Source organism: Mizuhopecten yessoensis, unplaced genomic scaffold (genome assembly GCF_002113885.1).
Source record: "Mizuhopecten yessoensis strain PY_sf001 unplaced genomic scaffold, ASM211388v2 scaffold716271, whole genome shotgun sequence".
Taxonomy (NCBI): Eukaryota; Metazoa; Mollusca; class Bivalvia; order Pectinida; family Pectinidae; genus Mizuhopecten; species Mizuhopecten yessoensis.
This window is the reverse complement of record NW_018480033.1, coordinates 183,480-205,789: the sequence shown is the minus strand read 5'-3', so window position 1 is coordinate 205,789 and position 22,310 is coordinate 183,480. Positions and strand designations below refer to the sequence as shown.

General features: G+C 34.6%; 1 protein-coding gene across 3 annotated transcripts in view; it reads left to right on the top strand.

The window, feature by feature from the left end:
* Positions 1-22,310, top strand: part of LOC110442476 (diacylglycerol O-acyltransferase 1-like) — a 22,803-nt gene extending 493 nt beyond the window's left edge. For 2 of the 3 annotated variants that reach the window (XM_021486111.1, XM_021486112.1), the window contains 15 exons: positions 1,889-1,976; positions 4,676-4,716; positions 5,216-5,301; positions 5,915-5,967; positions 11,277-11,379; positions 11,856-11,999; positions 12,525-12,590; positions 13,482-13,585; positions 14,529-14,567; positions 15,707-15,793; positions 16,268-16,380; positions 16,824-16,889; positions 17,730-17,817; positions 18,021-18,083; positions 18,437-22,310. In XM_021486111.1, coding sequence (XP_021341786.1) covers positions 1,889-1,976; positions 4,676-4,716; positions 5,216-5,301; positions 5,915-5,967; positions 11,277-11,379; positions 11,856-11,999; positions 12,525-12,590; positions 13,482-13,585; positions 14,529-14,567; positions 15,707-15,793; positions 16,268-16,380; positions 16,824-16,889; positions 17,730-17,817; positions 18,021-18,083; positions 18,437-18,607 — 1,312 coding nt within the window. In that variant the 3' untranslated portion in view covers positions 18,608-22,310. Of the gene's footprint in view, positions 1-36; positions 965-1,888; positions 1,977-4,675; positions 4,717-5,215; positions 5,302-5,914; positions 5,968-11,276; positions 11,380-11,855; positions 12,000-12,524; positions 12,591-13,481; positions 13,586-14,528; positions 14,568-15,706; positions 15,794-16,267; positions 16,381-16,823; positions 16,890-17,729; positions 17,818-18,020; positions 18,084-18,436 lie in introns of those variants that run through there. The other variant, XM_021486110.1, reaches the window with a different exon arrangement.

Genomic DNA, 22,310 nt, shown 5'->3' with positions numbered 1-22,310 from the left:
TTCCAAGTTTGTTTCTCTGATCGATGTATAGCAGACTCACATTGAAAGTGAGTGTTCATGAGTGGTCCTCGTGATCTATCGTAACGTTTAGTGTGTTTTGTGTATATATTTATGTCGCTATTTCATTGGCTAACCGTTTTACCACACGTGAACGGAGTGTTTACATATTGAGGTGATGCCAGTAAGAGGCAATAGGGTTGCACATTGATTCCTACGGTTGAATGATTTTAGTCTACCTGAACCTACCTGTGCCAGAAATAGCATGAGCTGGAAGCATGCTGCAATGTTCTGCACGAACCGGCCTATTGAGATCATATAAAAGCTGTCACATTGGATGGACAGTGCTCATAGCGACAAGGGACAGTGGTACTGTAACAGTCAAATTGTGTTCAAATTGTTATTTGATAACACTGATAATTAATTCAGTATTTTCAGTATAGCATGTATTTGGATTTGTGTTGGTGTTGATCGAAAACCACTTCTATATTTCTTCGTGAATATTTACAAAGGACACCAACATGTTGATTGAAGGAGATTTGGGTGACACTGTCATTGATGAGGCTTCTGTTCCCATGGCAACACATCCTGAAGATTTCAAAGTCAGTAGAAAGACTTGCTTCATGGAATCTGAAGGCAAAATTACAAACCATAACTCGGAGAAGGAAAATTATGAAAAGACAGAAAAGTTATTTTCCAAAAATGACTCACTTTTCGAATCAGAAAATGATGAGGAAACTGACTGTTGCAATAAATGCAAGTTAAATCAGAGAAGGAATAGACCGCGAAATCATTCAAGTGACTCTGCGTATTCTGACATTAGCACAAGCAGTGAACAGAGTAGAAACAGTAAAGGCACTTTGTATTCACCAGATAAATTCAGACGTTTTATGCCAATTTGGTTATCGGACATTCTAGATGAACCTGAATATACAATGGATTGTAAAGATAAAACTGGAAAAGATCGGTGAGTGTGGTGCATTCTCGAGCAGATTCACCCTTCTATGTTTTTTACTTCTTTTTATGTATGTTCAATCCCTTTGGCCTAAGTATTGTTTATTTACCTGTTGCTTGATCTCTTTAGTAGGTCTATCTATACGCACCAGAAGTGAAAAGTGTTTTTAACAAGTATTTTTTAACATATATTCAAACGCGCCATAAGAAGCTTGTAGCTTTCAATCGGCGTCATCGCTATATGAACTATATGAACTATGCATCTTGAATAAATGAATAAATAAAGTACATACAGGTATATGTGCTGATAAACACTGTTCATAATCCATTGTACCGTCATGTATATGTGCACCCTCAAATTCATTCCAATTCTAATTGGAAATTAAAAATATAGTAAATTAATAATATAATTTTCCAATCCCAGGTTGTATTCAGATTGACAGATGCCATCAATATGAAATGAAATAATCTTTTGTGAATCAGATTGGGAAAATCCTCTCGCTTGGGACGATGTACTGAAGCTCCCCACATATCCCGTAAGGTTAGAGGATAAATGTAAAAGATGTGCATTGATAAGGTTGCCTTACAAGCCTCAGCTGTAGGGAACTTCTTTTAACTCGGCGGTAGAGCATCACGCTGGAGAGCCATGGGGCGCGGGTTTGAGCCCCAGCGATGGCACTATCTTTATCACTATTCCTCGTTCTACTAACATTACTGTAAACATCCTGTCAACGTGGACACGTCGGTGAACAGTTAGTCTGAGTTAGCAATTAACATGTAAAAACAACACACGAAGCAATAGTATGCCAAGTTGATGAAGTCTGCTGCCCAAATTGTATCGTGTCATTTCATCTCAATTGGAAATTTACATATGGTACAAATCAAATAAATGAAAAAGGTGATGATCTGTATAATGTTGTTTTGTTTACCCCTGTAGCATCCACAGACATGCTGACTCCCTGTTCAGCACAGCCAGTGGCTTTACCAACTACCGTGGACTCCTCAATCTCTGTATCCTACTGCTGGTAAGTTCCCTTCAACTTAACCCTCATCAGGTCCAGTACACTCTGCCTATTGAGCTATATATAGCTGTAAAGGCCTATAATAGCTATATTGAGTGGTGACCTATCTGAAATAGGTCTTTTGAGCTATTTTCATGTTATTTTCTTTTTTAAGGAAAACGAAACAAAGTCGCTATTAAAAGAAGTTTTTATCATTAGGTTGATAACAAAAGACATGAAATATGAGGATTCTTTTTAAAAAATAATGAGGCGAAAAAAAATCAGAAATTTTACATTTATGAAAAATGAAAATAAACATCTAAATGTATGCTTTTTGTAGTCAACATTACCATAAACCTTATTGTTTTATGCGACTTTGCTTTAATTTAATGAAATTTAAATATTAAAAAATATAGCTCAATACAGCTATAATTTATAGGTGAACAAGCTATATTGGTCTTTATAGCAATATAGCTCAATCGACAGAGTGTACTGGACCTGCTCATTTCTGTATAAATAATAAACACATTTTTGTAATGGAAAGAGAAAGGGTGCAAGTTGCAACAAGGAAACTGAGGTCTGAAGTTATGTGTCACATTAATTTTAATACATTATGTACTAAAAAAAATAGGTGCATTGTAGTTTAGGAATTTGATCATAAAATATCTCAAAACAACATCATTTCCAGCAACTCTCTGTTATCTAAATCTGAGGATAATCTCAGTCCTATTTCAGCAAGTCAGATGTAAGTAATGTACAGCAAAGCAAGTTAATAATGAACCTGGGGTTCCCATGGTACTTCAGACAGTATTTCATTATAGGGTTAATTTGTTATACAGTGCAACCTGTCTAAATCAATCCCCATCTAATCTTAATCCCTGTCTATACCAGCTTTGGTAATTGGTCAAGCATTTTCTCTCATAGAGCATATCAACGTACTCTGTCTAATCAGGAAACTATCTCCTCTAAGACCAGTGTTGTTTTACCGATCTTGCTTAGATATAAATCATTGTTAATACGTTGCTGATCAATCCAACCCTTCCATTTTCTTCATTACTTATCCCCATCATAATCACTGAATCTGTTGGCTTTCTTTTTAAGTACGGTAATTAAACATTAAAATTCAACATTTTCTTTTGTTTTTTACTCATAGTGCAATTAATGTTTAATCTGAAGGATTAATGACCTACAAATATAAAACATTAACACCCAACAGTACCAACTGACTTTATCTCAACAAGAAATTGCAGTATGTCTTTGGTATATATACTTTATTATACAATCAAGTCTTCTTAGTTGAGCTGCCACTAATTATCATATGGTTGTTCCAGTGACTGGCCTATCAGGGTACCGTTAGTGAGGACACAATGTGTAACTAATAACTATTTTGGGAATGCTGAAGTTTAAATCAGAGCTGATTATATACGACCTTGAATGGCAGTGCTAAGGCAAAGGTCGACCTTGAATGGCAGTGCTAAGGCAAAGGTCGTGTGTATACATAAATAATGGTGTATTGACATGTGTGAGGAAGCTTACCTGGACGTTACCCTTCCCTGTGTATAATCTGTTAAGTGTGTAGACTCCCAAAATATGTACTGTTAGCTTGTTACTACCTCAACTAATAACATTTACAAATTACTGGCACTTAAAAAAAACTCTGACTGAAATATTTCTTTTCTGTATCAGTGTTCTGGAACATGCAATTGTTACCTAGGAACAGAGTTGTTATTAATAAGAGATTAAGTCGTTATATTTGTACACTTTTATGTTAACAATGAATCATGTTCATACTTATTTTAACCGGAGTTGACATTGAACTTCTGGGCTGCATAAAATTCATTCATGGTATCATGTTGAACTTGAACGTTATGTAAGCCATGGAATCTGTTAACAGTACGCGTGGTAGTGCCCTTGAACCCTTCAACAGACACTTCTTTAAAACAGTAAACACATTTAACATTCTATAGTTGTGAGGCCCTTAAATTAAAAAGAAGCTTATTACTTCAAATAAGACATCATATTTGTACATAGGGACTTGATATGTAGAGTACAAGCTGATCGTTGACAGCCGACATCTTTATCACTTTTTAAGGTATACTTAAGGTGTGCAAAAAATGCAAGTTGGATATTAAGTAGGATATATTTTCAGCATTACTGCCCAAACAAGTACCTGCGCAAATTATGTAGGTGCAAAAATTACACAAGTTTTTAGGGTATATCGTTGTATGTCCCACTGTTCTTGTACTTAATCACCATAAATAAATACATTATCACATTGTTTTGATGAGCAGACTTTCATCCGTAAAAACGCATTTTGGCAAAAAATCAATCACTTTTAATTCACTTTATCAGATTGAAGAAGGTATTGTTTGACGCTTGGCAGGTCTTTTTAAATTGTCCAGATTGCTATAGCTTCTTCATGAACAATCTTCGCTAACATTGGTCTTCACTCGACGTGACTGTAAAAGGTGAAGAAACCAATCTATAAATGTTAAGTTGAATGTGTCTGGAAAGTGAAAAAGCTGTTTAGCAAGTTTAAATGTGTGTAGAAATAAAAGTAGAGAACTGCTTCCCAAATCACTGACAGACTGGATACCAGAAGGAGACGTGTCTGGAAATTCACAAGGCCCCAAATAAAAGCTAACAAGACCCTTCTAAGGAGAGTTGTTTTATGCTTGTATTGGTATGGTGTACAGCTGAATATATACCTATTTTATTTACAGGTTTTGGCAAATACAAGACTCTTCCTGGAAAACATTTTAAAGTAAGATCAATGGCATTCACTTCATATGAGACTTAAATTGCTTGAGAGAAAATTACATTGTAAACATTATATTTGATCTTGTATGTTTATTGCTGAATTGCTGATGTGGCATCGATGAAAGCTAGCTCAAGTTTGTGGTGATGCATCATTGTTATTTCGTTCACTCGTGACTTACTTTTATGTTAAGACCATCAATGTACCATGCTCAAAGAAACAATTTCCAAACAGAGATACTGTCTCAGCTCTTGTTTCTGCACTTACAACCAATTAAAATAACTTAATGAAATTGTCCATCATGCACTGCCATTACTGAATTACAATGTATTGTTAAAAGTGGCCGAACAGTTATTATATATAGTTACACAAGTTAATTTGTTTTTAATTGAAAATGTAACTCTGTTTTTAATTGAAAATGTAACTGTTTTTAATTGAAAATGTAACTCTGTTTTTAATTGAAAATGTAACTCTGTCTTTAATCGTTTTTATATGTTCTTCACAGATATGGGATTCTGATCGACCCTGTGAAGGTTATTCATGTATTCCTGTCTCAGCCCTACAGCTGGCCAAACATCTGTCTGGTTTTTAGTAAGTAAAGCTTTTCCAGTGACCACATCTGTGTCAGTTGTAGAGAATCTTTTAAAAGATTTGTGTAAGAAAACAACAATTATTTACATCTGTTGAGAGTCAATCAATATCAAAAGAGAAAATAAATATCAACTTGTTTCTGTATTTAATGAAAAACTGAGATGTGTACAGACTGTGATTTATAATAAATGTACACTGTTAAAATTGAAAAAATATTTATTCTACAAAATATTATTAAATATTGGAACACATTTACACTATCCTTATCATCCCGTCTTATGTTACAACATACATAGTACAGTATTTAACTCATTCACCCCTGAAGACGCATTTGAACTCTTCCAATTCAAAGGTTGGAATAGTTATTTATGAAATTTCAGGGGTGAATGAGTTAAAGTGTACAGAAGCTATGTCTCCAATATACTGGTACCATGAGTCCATCACTATAAACAGAGAGTGGAGAAACAGATTTTGAGAAAGTCTAAACTTTGGAAATTTTCAAATACCGGTAGTTTAGAAATATTTGTTCTGTACATGTGTATGTATTCCAAATAGATGATTAAGAAACAGATGTGTACATTTTTCAGTATTTCTTTATGAATTTTTTTTCCAGGTGCCGGAATATTTACACTAGTAGCCTACTACATGGAGTGCTTGCTAGCCAAGGTAAAAACCAGTGTTTTATCTGATAAATTTTATTTTCATTGAAAACTTATAGTTGACCATGAGCTGTGTATCAAAGTAATTATTGTAATCAGGGTGTCAATGGCCTAGTGTGGGCCTAGTGTGCTTACCTCAGGTGACTTTGTCTACCTGATAATAACTGTCACCTCATCACCACAGGGACGGCTATAGATTCAATTCAATTCATTTATTAACTTTCGGCCTTACGGCCCATCAGTACAAACATATCAATACAATGCATAATATACACAATAACACGGCTCACAATATACAGTGAGAGAGTGGAGTAAATAAATTAGATTCTTAACTTATTAGCTTCAAAAATATATTTACCAAGTTGACATAATTCCTTAGTATTGTTAACACACAATAATTGTATAAATTTAAACATGGATGGCTTTTTCCAGTAGTACTTTTTAATAAGGCGACTTCTTAAGTTTTGGTAGGTTTTACATATCAGAATAAAATGGTATTCATCTTCGACTTCTGTAGCCGAATTACAGTTCGTACAATATCTCTGTTCTCGAATAACGTTGCGATATCTACCGGTCTCGATTGCTAATGAATGTGCAGACATTCGTAACTTTGTTAGACTAATTCTATAATTCTTAGGAATATATTTGGTTAAATAATACTGAATGGAAAAGTGGTCTACGATACACTTGTATAAAAAACACTTAGAGGAAGTCTCTAGTAAACCTCTTAAATGTTGTTGGCCTTGGTCAAAAATTCTTTGACGAATAAGCGGTAAAATTAATTTAACATTAGTCGACGATTGGCTTAACCATACATCACCAAAGCCCAAAGCAAATAATTCATTTTTTACATGGTGTACCCAGTTAAAGCAAGTACATGTAATCTGTTTTGATAAAAAAGAATATGCACAGTTCAGAATACAATTTTTCGAGTCGAGTAACTTAAACCAATACTTAATGATTCTGTATTTTCTGATACATTCTAAAGGCAAGCGACCAAGTTCGAAATATACCATTGCATTACATGTGGATTTTTTAACTTTGAGGAGTCTCTTACAGAAATTCAAGTGCACATTCTCAATGTCTATTCCTTTTATGGATCCCCATACTTCACATGCGTAACTTAATATGCTAATAACATATGTATCGAACAAATGTAACATGGTCTTAAAATTAAGACTAAGATTGGAGCATTTTGATAATAAAGCAAACATAGCTTTACGACCTTGGTCAGCTAATTGTTTCTGAATACTATTGAACTTATTGTTAAACTTAAATTGCACACCTAGGTATGTAAATTGATCAACACAACTAACCGTTTTGCCATTATAAAACCAAATTTCATTATTTCGAACTTTCCCGCCTTTTCGAAAAACCACAATTTTTGTCTTATCAATATTGACAGTTAATTTCCATTTCTCAGAATAACTAGCGAGATTATCCAACAGTTCCTGTAAACCCTCAACCGTCTCCGATAACAACACTAAATCGTCTGCGTATAGCATAAGAAATAAGCTTAATTCTCCAAAGGTATAATAGCTACTACAATTCGAGATAAAAAACGATTCAAAATCATTCACATACATGGAAAAAAGTATCGGAGACAGAATTTCCCCTTGCAATAATCCGATATCATTATCAAAAAAGTCTGATAAGCAGCCTTTGAATTTCACACAAGACCTAACATGATTATATATAGACTTGATGACTTGCAGCAGCTTCCCTCTTACTCCCAACTTCGATAACTTATACCACAAGTTGATCCTATCAACGTAGTCGAACGCCTTTCTAAAATCCACGAAACAACAATATAGACGTTTATTTTCACTAAAAGATTTTGTAATAACTGAATGCAGAGCGAAAACGGCATCAACAGTGCTAAGACCAGGACGAAAACCAAACTGTGCGTCAGTAATAATATCATAAGACTCCGACCATATAGATAGTCTGTACTCAGCAGGATTTTGCCTGTACTCGGCAAGAATCTTATTTTGTCCTTCCGTATACAATATGCAATAAGTAATCTACTGTTTGTATGGATGCATGTATGCATCTATATGAATTTTTGTATTTGACCTATTTGCAGATAATAAAAATGACATCAAAATCACAGTCATGTTTTGATCAGAAAAGGGAAATATTTATCCTGTGTTTGTGAGGTATAGAATAAATAGAAACTGACAGGTATAATCTATATCTGTCAGCAGTAGCATCAGTGGCGTAACATGGCGTAAGGTAAGCCGTCCAGAACAACTCTTTAAGGAGTGAATTGGTTGTGTAATGTTACATGAAAGCTGCTGTGTCCAAAAGTTTCATTCAGAATTGACTTGCATATTTTTTTGTAACTCATAACAAATCCAGGTTTGGATTAAAAACTTATTTTGAAAGCCATGCATAATCAATATAAAGTGTATACATAGTATATCTTATTGATCTTATCTGGCAAAGCTCGGTACATCCTCGATATCCAGAGGTTACGCTCACATTTGCTCTCTACACCCCTGGAATTAGTCATAGCAAAATTAAAGGCATGAAGATAGCTGTGTGATAGGTAAAAAAAACCTGTCCAATCGCTAGGCTGATACCTGTCCTTAGAAGATTACAAAGGAGAGACGCCCGACTTCAATTTTTACCGTTAAGTGACCGCAAGATTCTTTTGATGTATATCAAAGGGTCGAACTAGTCTTCTTGTCTCATCAACAAGGTGGCGCACACCGAACCTTCAATTTTGCTATGACATATTCCAGGGGTGGAGAGAGCAAAAGTGAGCGTAACCCCTGGATATTGAGGATGAGCTCGGTACGAAGGTGTTATCCTAAGTACTAATCTTGTATCTTGTAATCTATGTAGTAACAGCAAGGAGTGATGGTTGTCTGGTGTCACTATATATAGCTGTGATTAATACACTGATACAACACTACTGTGTTAGTGGTACAGAAATAGGAGACTGCTGGTATGTATATCTAATACATACAAAGATAAAAGATTACAGAAATATAATACTGCTATCAGAAAATTTAATGAAATAAAAATATTTATAGGGAAATTAAAAAATGAATGTGTTACTTTGTTATCAGTTAAGAGAACTATTGTTTGTTGCAGATAATGATTTATATCTGGGTTTTTAGGTCACCTGAGACAAAGTGACTTATTGCGATTGCCTTTTGTCCGGCGGCGTCCGTCGTGTGTCCGTAAACAATTTACATTTTCGACTTCTTCTCCAACACCCCTGAACCAATTTCAATGAAATTTTGCAGGAACCTTCCATGGACAAAGGTCAACAAAAGGTCCCAAGCCCCCAGGGGCCTGAGGGATGGGGCCAAAAAGGGTTGAATTGACTGAAATTTCAAAAATCTTCTTCTCAAAGACCCAGATATGGTATAATCAAACACTCTTCATAGATGGAAGGGTCTTAAGGTTTATGACCCTAGGGTCTCACGTTTACCCCCTGGGGAAGGAGGGGGGGGGGGGGCAAAATTTATTATGGTTTATAATGGCAAATGATACTTTGAATATTACATGTTAATAACTTGATTGGAATTATAACCTTGAGTTGACAGTTTGATACTTTGAAAATTTTGAGCCAGCCCTACCCCCAAGGGCTGTAGGGTGGGGCCAAAAGGAGTCAGTGTGCTAAAACTTCTTCATTTTCCTTGTTTAGAATCAGAGGTGCTAGTTTCAAATACTTTTTAGTCTGAAATCTATGCTAGATATTGAATTCGATAAGGTGGTTTTATTGTTTTTTGTCACTTTGAATAATATTTCTGTTAATGTTAAAAACAAAATCAACTCTCTGTATAAATATATCAGGTGACCGTTAAGGCCCATGGGCCTCTTGTTTAGATAAAGCTTGGACTTATCCTTAATAATGGCAGCTGTTTTCACTGCTATGCAATTAGCATTTAAGGTTAGCACAACTGGCTTAACCTGTTGTTAGTACATTAAAACTAGGTTTAACCTGTTGTTAGTACATTATCACTACGCTTAACCTGTTGTTAGTACATTATAACTAGGTTTAACCTGTTGTTAGTACATTATAACTACTTTTAACCTGTTGTTAGTACATTATAACTAGGTTTAACCTGTTGTTAGTAAATTATAACTAGGTTTAACCTGTTGTTAGTACATTATAACTAGGCTTAACCTGTTAGTACATTATAACTAGGTTTAATCTGTTGTTAGTACATTATATCTAGGTTTAATCTGTTGTTAGTACATTATAACTAGGTTTAATCTGTAGTTAGTACATTATAACTAGGTTTAACCTGTTGTTAGTACATTATAACTAGGCTTAACCTGTTGTTAGTACATTATAACTAGGTTTATCCTGTTGTTAGTACATTATAACTAGGTTTAACCTGTTGTTAGTACGTTATAACTAGGTTTAACTTGTTGTTAGTACGCTATAACTAGGTTTAACCTGTTGTTAGTATGTTATAACTAGGTTTAACCTGTTGTTAGTACGTTATAACTAGGTTTATCCTGTTGTTAGTACATTATAACTAGGTTTAACCTGTTGTTAGTACGTTATAACTAGGTTTAACTTGTTGTTAGTACGCTATAACTAGGTTTAACCTGTTGTTAGTATGTTATAACTAGGTTTAACCTGTTGTTAGTACGTTATAACTAGGTTAAACCTGTTGTTAGTACATTATAACTAGGTTTAACCTGTTGTTTGTACGTTATAGCTAGGTTTAACCTGTTGTTAGTACGTTATAACTAGGTTTAACCTGTAGTTAGTACGTTATATCTAGGTTTAACCTGTTGTTAGTACGTTATAACTAGGTTTAAACTGTTGTTAGTATGTTATAACTAGGTTTAACCTGTTGGTAGTACGTTATAACTAGGTTTAACCTGTTGTTAGTACATTATAACTAGGTTTAACCTGTTGTTAGTACGTCATAACTAGGAGGAGTACTGTGCTGGCTGCCTTTGGCATGTTCTATCAATGAGGTAGAATCCAAATTTGGTATCGTGACCAAAGTATCCAAAGGACGCAAATATACCAACATACTGAGCTGCTTCCAGCACAATTGTGTACATAACACGCATGGAGGTACATCCTTAAATGACCTTAGCTATAGGGCCCTTAACACTATAAACCAAACCAAACTTTAACATCAATTTTATTAAATATAACCTTGAGAAAATTCAGTCAAGTTATTAAAGAAGATAGTTTATGAGAGTTATCTTTTACTACCACTTGAGAGGTAACAATGTCACACAATTCTGTATTGTGTTATTGTCAAGATATGAACACTCACATGATAACAAACGTTCTATTCAGAAATGCCTATTGTGTGTTGTACATTTCAGGGCTATGTGTCCGAGAGGTTTGGTTTTCTTGTACACGCCATCAATCTAAGTCTGCTGCTGATTATTCCTGCTGCTGTGATCCTCTACCTCCACCCATTCCCAGGTATGTCTAGTAAACCATGTGATGTTAATGGTAGACCATGTGATGTTTATTGTTTACCATGTGATGTTAATGGTAAACCATTCCATGGTATATGTAGTAGACCATGTGATGTTAATGGTAGACCCTGTGATCTCTGTTGTCCACCATATGATGTTAATGGTAAACCATATGATATCTCTTGTCCACCATGTGATGTTAATGGTAAACCATTCCATGGTATATGTAGTAGACCATGTGATGTTAATGGTAGACCCTGTGATCTCTGTTGTCCACCATGTGATGTTAATGGTAAACCATATGATATCTCTTGTCCACCATGTGATGTTAATGGTAAATCATACCATGGTATTTCTGCCTCTGTAGTATACGTAGACCATTGGATGTAGACAAGTCTCTGTTAGCAAATTATTTCTGTTAAGATCTGATTTTCATATCGATATTGTTTGAATAATTTGTTACTTGTGTTTATGTTGTAGCCTTTTCTTCTGTAACATGTGGCATCTGCACTATATCATTCCTCAAACTTGTGTCCTATGCCAGCGTAAATAAATGGTGCCGTCAGAGAAAGGGAGGGGACACAAAGAAAGTGCGAAGAAGCAGGTCTATTTCAGAAAGTCCAAGTAAGTTGTCGCTTACCTACAAGTGTCTTTCTCAGATTACTGGAGCAGTTCGCATGGTCCAGATCTGATACTTTAAGTGTGTTTAGCCCACACATGTAACACAATAAACTAGTCTAGCTAGCTGACACCCTGTTCTCCTGGATTAAAATCTTCAGTAGAATGAGAATGGAAAAAGTTTTGTATTGAATTTTACATATCATCACACATTTCTGACTTCTTTCATTCCTTCCTTCCTTTTCCACACCAACCTCATGTTGGAAAGATCATCTTGAATAAAAGTATGGTGAGAACATAATTAAAATGCCAGTAAGTCATAGTTTGACAAAGAACTTCCCCTACATAAAAAAACCCATGAATACAATCATTTAAGACCATCTTTAAAGGTCGGATATAACTTGTCTCGATCATCAGGATCTGTACCAGCACATTGATGTCCAGACAAATACCGGTCATTTAGGGTATTGTTCTTTGTATGGAGGTTCAGTGTATCACTGGTTTGGTAACAATGCTGTGTTTTATCTACAGAGAGTAGTGCTAATGGACAGGTCGCAGCCATCATCACTACCTACCCCGACAACCTCACACATAGTGGTAAGTATAGCCTCGCACACAGTGGTCAGTACAACATTACAACCTCACACATAGTGGTAAGTACAACCTCACACATAGTGGTAAGTACAACATTACAACCTCACACATAGTGGTAAGTACAACCTCACACATAGTGGTAAGTACAACATTACAACCTCACACATAGTGGTAAGTACAACCTCACACATAGTGGTAAGTACAACATTACAACCTCACACATAGTGGTAAGTACAACCTCACACATAGTGGTAAGTACAACATTACAACCTCACACATAGTGGTAAGTACAACCTCACACATAGTGGTAAGTACAACATTACAACCTCACACATAGTGGTAAGTACAACCTCACACATAGTGGTAAGTACAACATTACAACCTCACACATAGTGGTAAGTACAACCTCACACATAGTGGTAAGTACAACATTACAACCTCACACATAGTGGTAAATACAACATTACAACCTCACACATAGTGGTAACTACAACCTCACACATAGTGGTAAGTACAACATTACAACCTCACACATAGTGGTAAAAACAACATTACAACCTCACACATAGTGGTAACTACAACCTCACACATAGTGGGAAGTAGCCTCCCACATAGTGGTAAATACAACATTACAGCCTCATACATATTGGTTAGTACAACATTACAGTCAGGTGAACAAGGTCATGCATATTTGTTGTGAAGGTCAAGGATATCTGTGATTTTATAGCTGAATGACACTTATGTATGACTGTTGCCAAGGTCAGGAGTATCTGAAGGTCACGGACACCTGTAAATGTAACCTGTTAATTGGTCAAGGTCACATGAATGAATCAGAATTGCAATACGTTAAACAATACCAAGATGATAGTATGTACATGTTTATATACTTTACAGACCTGTGGTATTTCATGCTTGCCCCGACACTGTGTTATGAGTTGAACTTCCCTCGTTCTCTGAGGATCAGGAAACGCTTCCTCATCAAACGTTGTTTGGAAATGGTAAGGTTTATTTATTTGTTTGGTTCACCATTAAACTACTCTACATCTTTGCAATGTATCTAGAGTGTTCACAATGTCAGGTCCAAAATAAAATATTGTTTGTTACACCTTAACCTACCTACCCACCAAAATATCCCCTACCCAAAATATTTCATTTACATTTTCCAGAAAGATATTTTTTTTTATATTTTTGTAAATTGTTTAAAAAAAAAAAATCTTATTTGTACTACATGTACTGACTGGCATTCTGTTATTTCAAGTTCTGAATTTTAAGTTACTACTTACAGTATAGATAAAAACAAAATTGAAAAATATAATAATTTCCCTACCTACCTACCTACCCATGATTTTATGATTTGGGTAGGTAAAGTGGAAACAAACAAATTAATGTAGGCATAATGTTTCATAGCCAGTAGTATGCATATAGGATGGTAGTGATATAAACTTTAATAGATAACATCATGTCATACTTTATCAGATGTTCAGATCTGTATTCACTTAATTCATTTAGGCCCAAGTATGAAGGAATGACACAGATTCCAATTAATGGTTTATGGCATGAATAAGCTCATGTAATAAAAGATCACTATCAAAGATATAGCAGTCTATATGTATGTTGATGGTTATATTTGTGTTTCTACTTTAAAACCCTTCAGCTGATCCTGATGATTACACATATTATCTACCTTTTGATATTTAATTAGTTACTATTTATATTATGTATCAATATAAGAAATTTAAGGAATTATAATTACCCCATATTTGTGAAAAGAATTGTTTCTGCGGTAGGTATTTTGATATTTTTCAGTATAAGGAACAATCTCGCGTCATGCTATCTCAGAAAATGTTTACTTGGTTATTTCAGTACTTTAAATGACACTGATAGCTAATCTGTTGCTGAATGATGATCTGATGTTTTAAGATGATGTTTTTTTTATTGCAGCTGTTCTTATCACAGTTGATGCTTGGCTTAATCCAACAGGTAATACAACTTGACTCTATATACAGTGTTCTATAGCATCTGTATAGTGTTATATATATACTTTGGTAACTGAAAATTGGTTATCACATTGACAAGACTAAAATATTTTCAAAATCTGCCTGTTTGACAACATTATCATATGAAATTATACACCCCTGATTCAGACACACCTGTTATGATCATTACACACACCCTGTAGTAGATAAGAGATCATTTGACCACAGGATATATAGTTTGAAATTGTGTGTGTTTGGACTTGAATGTGGGAGTTTCGTGGGGGATTGGTAAATTTTGGTCGAAATGGGGGAGCTCTCCCTCCTAAAGAGGGTGGGTTGACAGCGATGGATATAAATGGTCAGGCACATGGTCCTTGCTGACCTGTCGGTGTTCTAGTTAATACAGTATTAGTATGTAGCATTTTGATTGTCATAAGTAATACACACACATAGACACTGGTAAATGAAAATTACCTGTCAGCATTGTGGTTGAATTAATTATTGTTCCCCATCATCACTACAGGAGGAAACTATGTTTGCACTCTGTCAGTCAGTCTGCAAGTCGCTTTGTTTGGGTAATATTTCATACACTCCATCAACTACCATTGCCAAATTTTGACTTTTTAAGCGTGTTCCTCTCAGAATGTTGAAGTTTTGTGTACTAGAATTGGATTTCATGCCCTGCTATTATGAAGCTTTGTCTAGTGAATTTTATATCTAATTATGCTCTGTCACCTAAAATTGTCAGAATGTTAGTATGTTTTAGAATGGCAGAGAGTTGCATACTGAAATTAGGTCTCCTGCCCAAATACCATTTTTTTAAAGAGAGTTTTGGCCCTTTGTTCATTTTTGACACCAAAGTTTAGCTGAAGAGGTTTTGATTTTTCGCAGTACCTTAATTTACTTCTGAAAGTATACAAAGGTTGTGTGTTATTGTTGTAATAAAATCTGTTGTGTGTTGTTGTGATTCCAAAGTTAGAAAATACAGCCATTTTATTTTTCGGTCGAATGTAAGTTTTCTTTCAGAAATGTTTAAAAGTTAAAAAAAAATAAAAATGGTAAATGAACAAGTTATGAAACATTCAAAGTGAAGGCATCAATATCTAGTGTGTATTTGATGTGTTTTAAACAATGTTGTTTCAGTGGATTGTGCCTACCGTACAGAACTCGATGAAACCACTACAGGATATGGAGGTGTCTCGGGTCCTGGAGAGGATACTCAAACTGGCGGTGTGTAGACAAACTTCTAATAAACCTCCGTCTTAGACTCAGATTCATATTTGCTTGTTGTCACATGATTTATCTTGGAAACATTATTCTCAACCCCAATTAGAGTATTAGACAAGCAGTCTTGCTAATCATTGGATTTATGTGATATCAAGAGGTAACATTTAATTCTGTTGTAAATGATCAGTTCACAATCAGATCAGATTTATTTTAAAACAAGATTAGAACATAAGTATAGGAGTCAATAGTAACTGGTTCGGGATAAGTTGAGTTTCATTATTAGGTAACGTCTACCGGTTACGCCTGAACAGTGGGCTTCTTGACTCGTATATTTAGTTTGCCCTTTTCTCCAATCGACCTGCATTCTGGGTGGTACCCAGGTAAGGGATAAACAGAACCAACCAAACCTAAACTTCAGAAACAGCGTTGGCTCTACACCTTGAACCAAGATTAGAACATGTTTTTTTGTATTTGTAGGTACCTAACCATTTGATTTGGTTGATATTTTTCTACTGGGGTTTCCATTCATGTCTTAATGTGTCTGCAGAGCTCCTCAAGTTTGGTGACCGTGAATTCTACAAAGACTGGTGGTAAGTTGTGTTGGCTTCCTGGAATGTTTGAAAAATTTAGTTAATGAATTTTTGATTTCAAAAGAATTTTGGATAAAACATTTGAAGTGTAGCAAAATTGATAACATAGTTTTTTTGTATTCAACATTTAATGTCAGCCATTTTTTAAACATCAAAAGCAACATGAGATGATGTCATTTATTAATATTGAAGGAGAAATGCAGAATAGTCAGTGTTTTGATGTGGGAGTTACTATTTGCTGAAATTTGTGACATTTCACCTAAATTTTATGGAATTTTCTGAAATTTCTCATTTCTTTTTCGTTCAACAATACAGTTTCAGACCCTCCTGATCAATATTTAATGCCAGTGTATATTTCCTGGCGAGTATAATGTCTAGTTTACATTTTTTTTGATATCTATGATGATTATTATTTATTATTTTACATTATGTATATTTTAAAGGAATGCTGAGTCTGTAACAGAGTTCTGGCAGACATGGAACGTTCCAGTACATCGCTGGTGTGTCAGGTATAACAACATTTTATGTCCTTGTGTCTAAGTATAGGAAACATTTCATGTTCAATAGGAAACATCTTGTGTCATCTAGCAAACAACAGTGAACTCTGTATAAATAGGACACCCCTGGGACCACACAACACGGGTGGTTTACAGAAATGTCTGCATTATTAAGAATCTACTTGATATACACTGTCAATGGTGACAGTTCAGCGTAAACAAATATGCAGATATATAGGAGAGAATCTGGTTTAAACAGATTCAGCTTCAATACCAACTTCAACCTTTTACGTGTGACGCCCTTGTAAAATACTATCCACTTCCTACCACAATGGGTAGAGAGAATCCCCTTTAGCTCATTCAGTGGAGGGGCAGAGTAGTAAACTAGAGGTACCTGATTGGACCCCTATGAAGGCATTTAACCCTTTCACCCCTATGTAACTTTAGTAAACTCTACCATGCATTGATCTGGATGAATCCATTATGATCTACAGTGGTGAAAGGGTTAAAAAGTAACTATCTCTGTTACATTGGTATTGTTACATTAGCGTCCATGTAGGGGTCTAGGAAATAATTCTTTGTCTTGTTCTCACAAGCATTTCTGTTACTGTTGGAAAACGCTCCAGACAAGATCTCTCCTGATCTGAAGGGGCATTTGTCACACTGGTAAAGCACTAGCCACTCCTTACAGACTCTGCTAGGGAGAAATTCTCTATAGTACGTCAGTAAACCAGGGTTCCAGGTTCATCCCCTTGGCTGCTGAATCAATATGAAATTATCTGTTATTTAACATTTTAATGTAGCTTTGACAGTATCTGGTGTATTTATTGGTATTTATTGATTACCTTGCAGACATTTGTACAAGCCTTTGGTGAAGAGAGGTTATTCCAAACAGCTGGCATCTGTTCTGGTTTTTGCCATGTCTGCTTTTTTTCATGAGGTAAATATACGAAGTAATTTTTCAGTGTTTTTTTATAAAAGCTATTTCACTATGTCAAAAAATAATGTCTTTTTGTTAGGAGTAGTAAAAATATGTTTGTCTTCTTGTTTAATGTGTTAACAAATTTGTTTTTCCAATAAAACAATGAGTATTATGTATTTTTTAAGATAAAATCACTGAGTACAATGTCTTGTGTTTAACAGTACCTGGTAAGTGTTCCCCTGAAGATGTTCCGTGTCTGGGCTTTTTTCGCCATGCTGGGACAGGTAAGTTCACTTTATGGATAAAACATTTGTAATTTTTATGATTCATCAGAAAATGGAATTCTACAAAAAAATAAAAATGTATACATTCATGGGTTTAAAGATGTTAAAACTTCATTAACATTAACCCTGATGAAAGACATAGATCGTCACTTTATAACCGAGTATTAATAAAATAAATGTTACTGTAATAGTGACTGTAGCACTAGACATAAAGTCTGCTTAAAACATTCAGTAATATTATTATCAGTTTGGAAATATGGTATGTATTATCAAAGTTTCACTTTAAAAACACTAACAATTAAGACATCCTTCAGAATCTGTAATTTTGAAATGAATTACTTGTTCTTTACCAGGTCCCCTTGGCACAATTTGTAAAGAAATATATCCACGGAAAGTATGCCAACATGGTCGTATGGCTGTCGCTCATCCTTGGCCAGCCTATAGCCATCTTCTGCTACGTCCACGATTACTACATGATTAACTTTGTCCCGGTGGCGGTGGCGAACCAGACAGTTACGTTGTAATTTTGCAGCTTGTCTCGAGCAAATACTTTCAAATGTTGTCAAAATACACAAATAGTTATGTAATTTGATGTCTTTATTGAAACTGATTGTAAACTGTATAGTTAAAGAATCGTGTACGTTATCAGACAGTTAACTGGCTATAAAACAGCTATATTGACATAGCTATTGACATTGACATAGCTTTTGACATTGACATAGCTTTTGACATTGACATAGCTATTGACATTGACATAGCTAAAAGTGTCTAAAACTTTCTGATGTAAATTATCTTAAAGGTTAAACTGATCTCATATGTTCATTATTTTTGCATAATCAAGTGCCATCGAGTCACAACATTTAAGTCATGGGATCAGTTGTGGTATTTCAAACAAGGTTTTTTGTGTGATAAAGTCTCTAGGCTTCTTTACAAGGATGCACTGATCTACACCTCATTTATTTGTTTGATAGCTAGTCACGAGATATCCAGCAAAATCTTATAAAATCCCCGTTGTTCTAGGGACTACCGCTATAAATAGACCGCCTCTAAAATAGACCACCTGTATTGAAAATAAGTGCTTTTAAAACTCCTGTAATAGTTCTTTTGAGGTTAACCAATACTGTAATGAGAAAACAGCTCACTGACTCCCAAAACGTGGTCCCTGAATACTGGCTCACCCATGTACATGTCTGGGCTGTACAAGCCTGATGTATTTGTATCAGTACTTCTGTTTGAGATCAAACTGATTTTCAGATAACAAAGGTTTCAGGTTTACTAATAGCAGACATGATTTTATTAAGGGGGTCTGTTCTATACAGGTTTCTAGATTACAGAGGGGCTGGTTAGAACAGTTTACACAGTCTGAATTTAAATCAACAAGGGCTCAGAGTCAGTTTACTTATTATAAGATAAGATCATAATGATAATTATTATAAGATAATATTATAATGATAATTATTATAAGATAAGATCATGATGATAATTATTATAAGATAAGATCATAATGACAATTATTATAAGATAAGATCATAACGATAATTATTATAAGATTTTTTGTTATCTGTAAAAGAAATTATGAGGTTCATCTCTCTGTTTTTCATCTCACTAAAGTTCGTTCTTTCCATTTTTGTATATTTTTATTAGAATGTATGGTTTTACTGTCATGTGGCAGTATAACATCAATTAGGCTGTACCTGAAATCATGTGATGAAATATCTCAAAAAAAAAAATCATTACAATCTACAATTGTGTTCATGCTTATACATGTACCAAGTATATGTATCCCAGGAAAAACTGCTGTAATGATGCTGTCTCATGTACATGTATGACAATTTATCTTTACGTTAATAACTTCAGGGTTTTCTTGTTTATATCTTCTCTTGCCAAATATGAATCGCTATGTACATTATACCAGTTTGTTGATTACTAAGTATTTTTAACCCTTTCACCCCTATGTAACTTTAATAGACTCTGCCATGCATTGGTATGGATGAGTCCATTGTGGTCTACAGTGGTGAAAAGGTTAAACTTACCAATTACATAATGATTTTCACTGGAACAGCATTTTCACAATTACCGGTAGAACAAATCTCCATTTAACAAAAAAGTGGAGATCGTATATTTCTCAATCATGTAATTTTTAATCAATCGTGTATGTCATATATTAAATGAGTGTAAATCATAATTGTGAGATTTTATGAGTACGTTGTATGACAACAAGCTGTGTAGTAGCTTTGAATGTATGGAAAAATGTAGAGTTCATACATAACTTCAATAAGATTCATCAGTTTTGGATATACACAAACAATGCACATATTGTCTAGCTAAGACCGAGTGAGCCATTTGTATTTTTCACCTGTACAACGATGTGATGAAATTGTATATTTCTTTCATACTGACATAACAGGAGAGTGGAATTGATCTTCACCCTACCCGTAACCTATTTGATGCAGTGTGTATATGCTTTCTATCGATAGGCGAAATGTCCCGGGTTGAGTGACAAACAAAAATACACAATTTCGTCACATCGTTGTACAGGTAAAAATACAAATCGCTCATTCAGTCATAGCTTGACGGTTATCTTCTGTTGGTCTTGAAATGTACATTGTTTGTGTATAAAGTAAAACTTTGATATCATATGGAGTTCATCTTGTATCATAAACTGTTTTCTTTTGTATAACAATTTGTTTTCTGACATATTTTTGTGATTACATTTGTATCATAATAGTGTATTATTATGAATCATAAATTGTATATGAAATTCTACTTAAATACGACTTGTGTAAATACTTTGTCTTTTTAACACACTGTGATATAAGTGTCTTTACATATACACTTCATGTAATATACATATATGAATGCTTTTTTTTTATTGATTTTGATCAATTCTTCTGTATAATATATAAATATGTAAATTTATTATGAAGAAATCTACTTTGAGCGACACTTATTGTAAACATACTCACGATTTAACTGAATCATGTTGCCGGTTTGGTTGGGGACGGTGATGCCGTCAATGGCGGACAAACTGTTCATATCACTGTCATGTTGCCGGTTTGGTTGGGGACAGTGATGCCGTCAATGGCGGACAAACTGTTCATATCACTGTCATATGTTGCTGGATTGGTTACAGTGATGCTGTATAGCCGACACACTGCTAGTCTCTCTAACATTATAGATGGTTACATTCCATTTGTATAAACACTGCTTCAGTAAGTTGTATGAGGACAAAATATTGTTGCATTTGATTGATCATGTATGTTTAACACATGTACCACAAACACAATTCGAAATATTGTCATACAAAGGTGCTAATTAATATGTTTAATACTGTTCAATTTGATAGTACTGCTCAAATCTTACTTTCACAATGGTTTAGCCAACTGCAGTTTACACTAACTATCATGTAGGTTTGGCTTGTGTGTGATGATCATGATAAAATGATATTGTCAGCTGTAGCAATATACAGATGCTTTAAGTGTCATTGTTTACTAGTGGTCAGTTATTGAAGGTACACGGATACTGTGGTCAGTCATTGACTGAAGGTCAGCTATCACAATTCAAAAATCTGAAGGTCAACTGTCACTATCTACTAGTACCTTGACCTAGTGTCCTTTATTGCTGTACAATCATGATTTTTATTTTGGTGCAATTATGAGAATTTCACCATCTTCGCTGGCCAAGGGTTACGATCCGGTACAATCTTCCTACTCTTCACTCTTTGAAGAGTAGGAAGACCGGATAATACCGGATCGTAATCCATGGCTAGCGAAGATGGAGTTACACATACAACAGCACTTTTTTGTGTAATTCCATTCTTAATCTTGATCGAATTCAGTTTACTAATGAGAATATCACAGAAATTATCTCATGACTATACTAGGTTTCATCAGAATTCATGTATACCAAAGATAATGTGTGTTGGAGTGTTGAATGTTAATTATTAATACAAGAATCACAACTGGTAAAAGTTGTAGATTAATTGGTCATTGTAAATGATCAACTGTTGGTGTGAAATTGACATCAGTTATTTACATTTGGCTATTGAGCTTAAAGCTGTACATTTCCATCTGTCATTGTAAAGGATTTACTGTTGACACGTACCATTTGATTAGCTACAAATGTAAATGTATCGGAGAATATTACTAGTGAACTGGTTTGTTTGTTACTTAGTGAACATTACAGAAACAACATATATTTTACAAGTTCAATAAATTACAGAAAAAG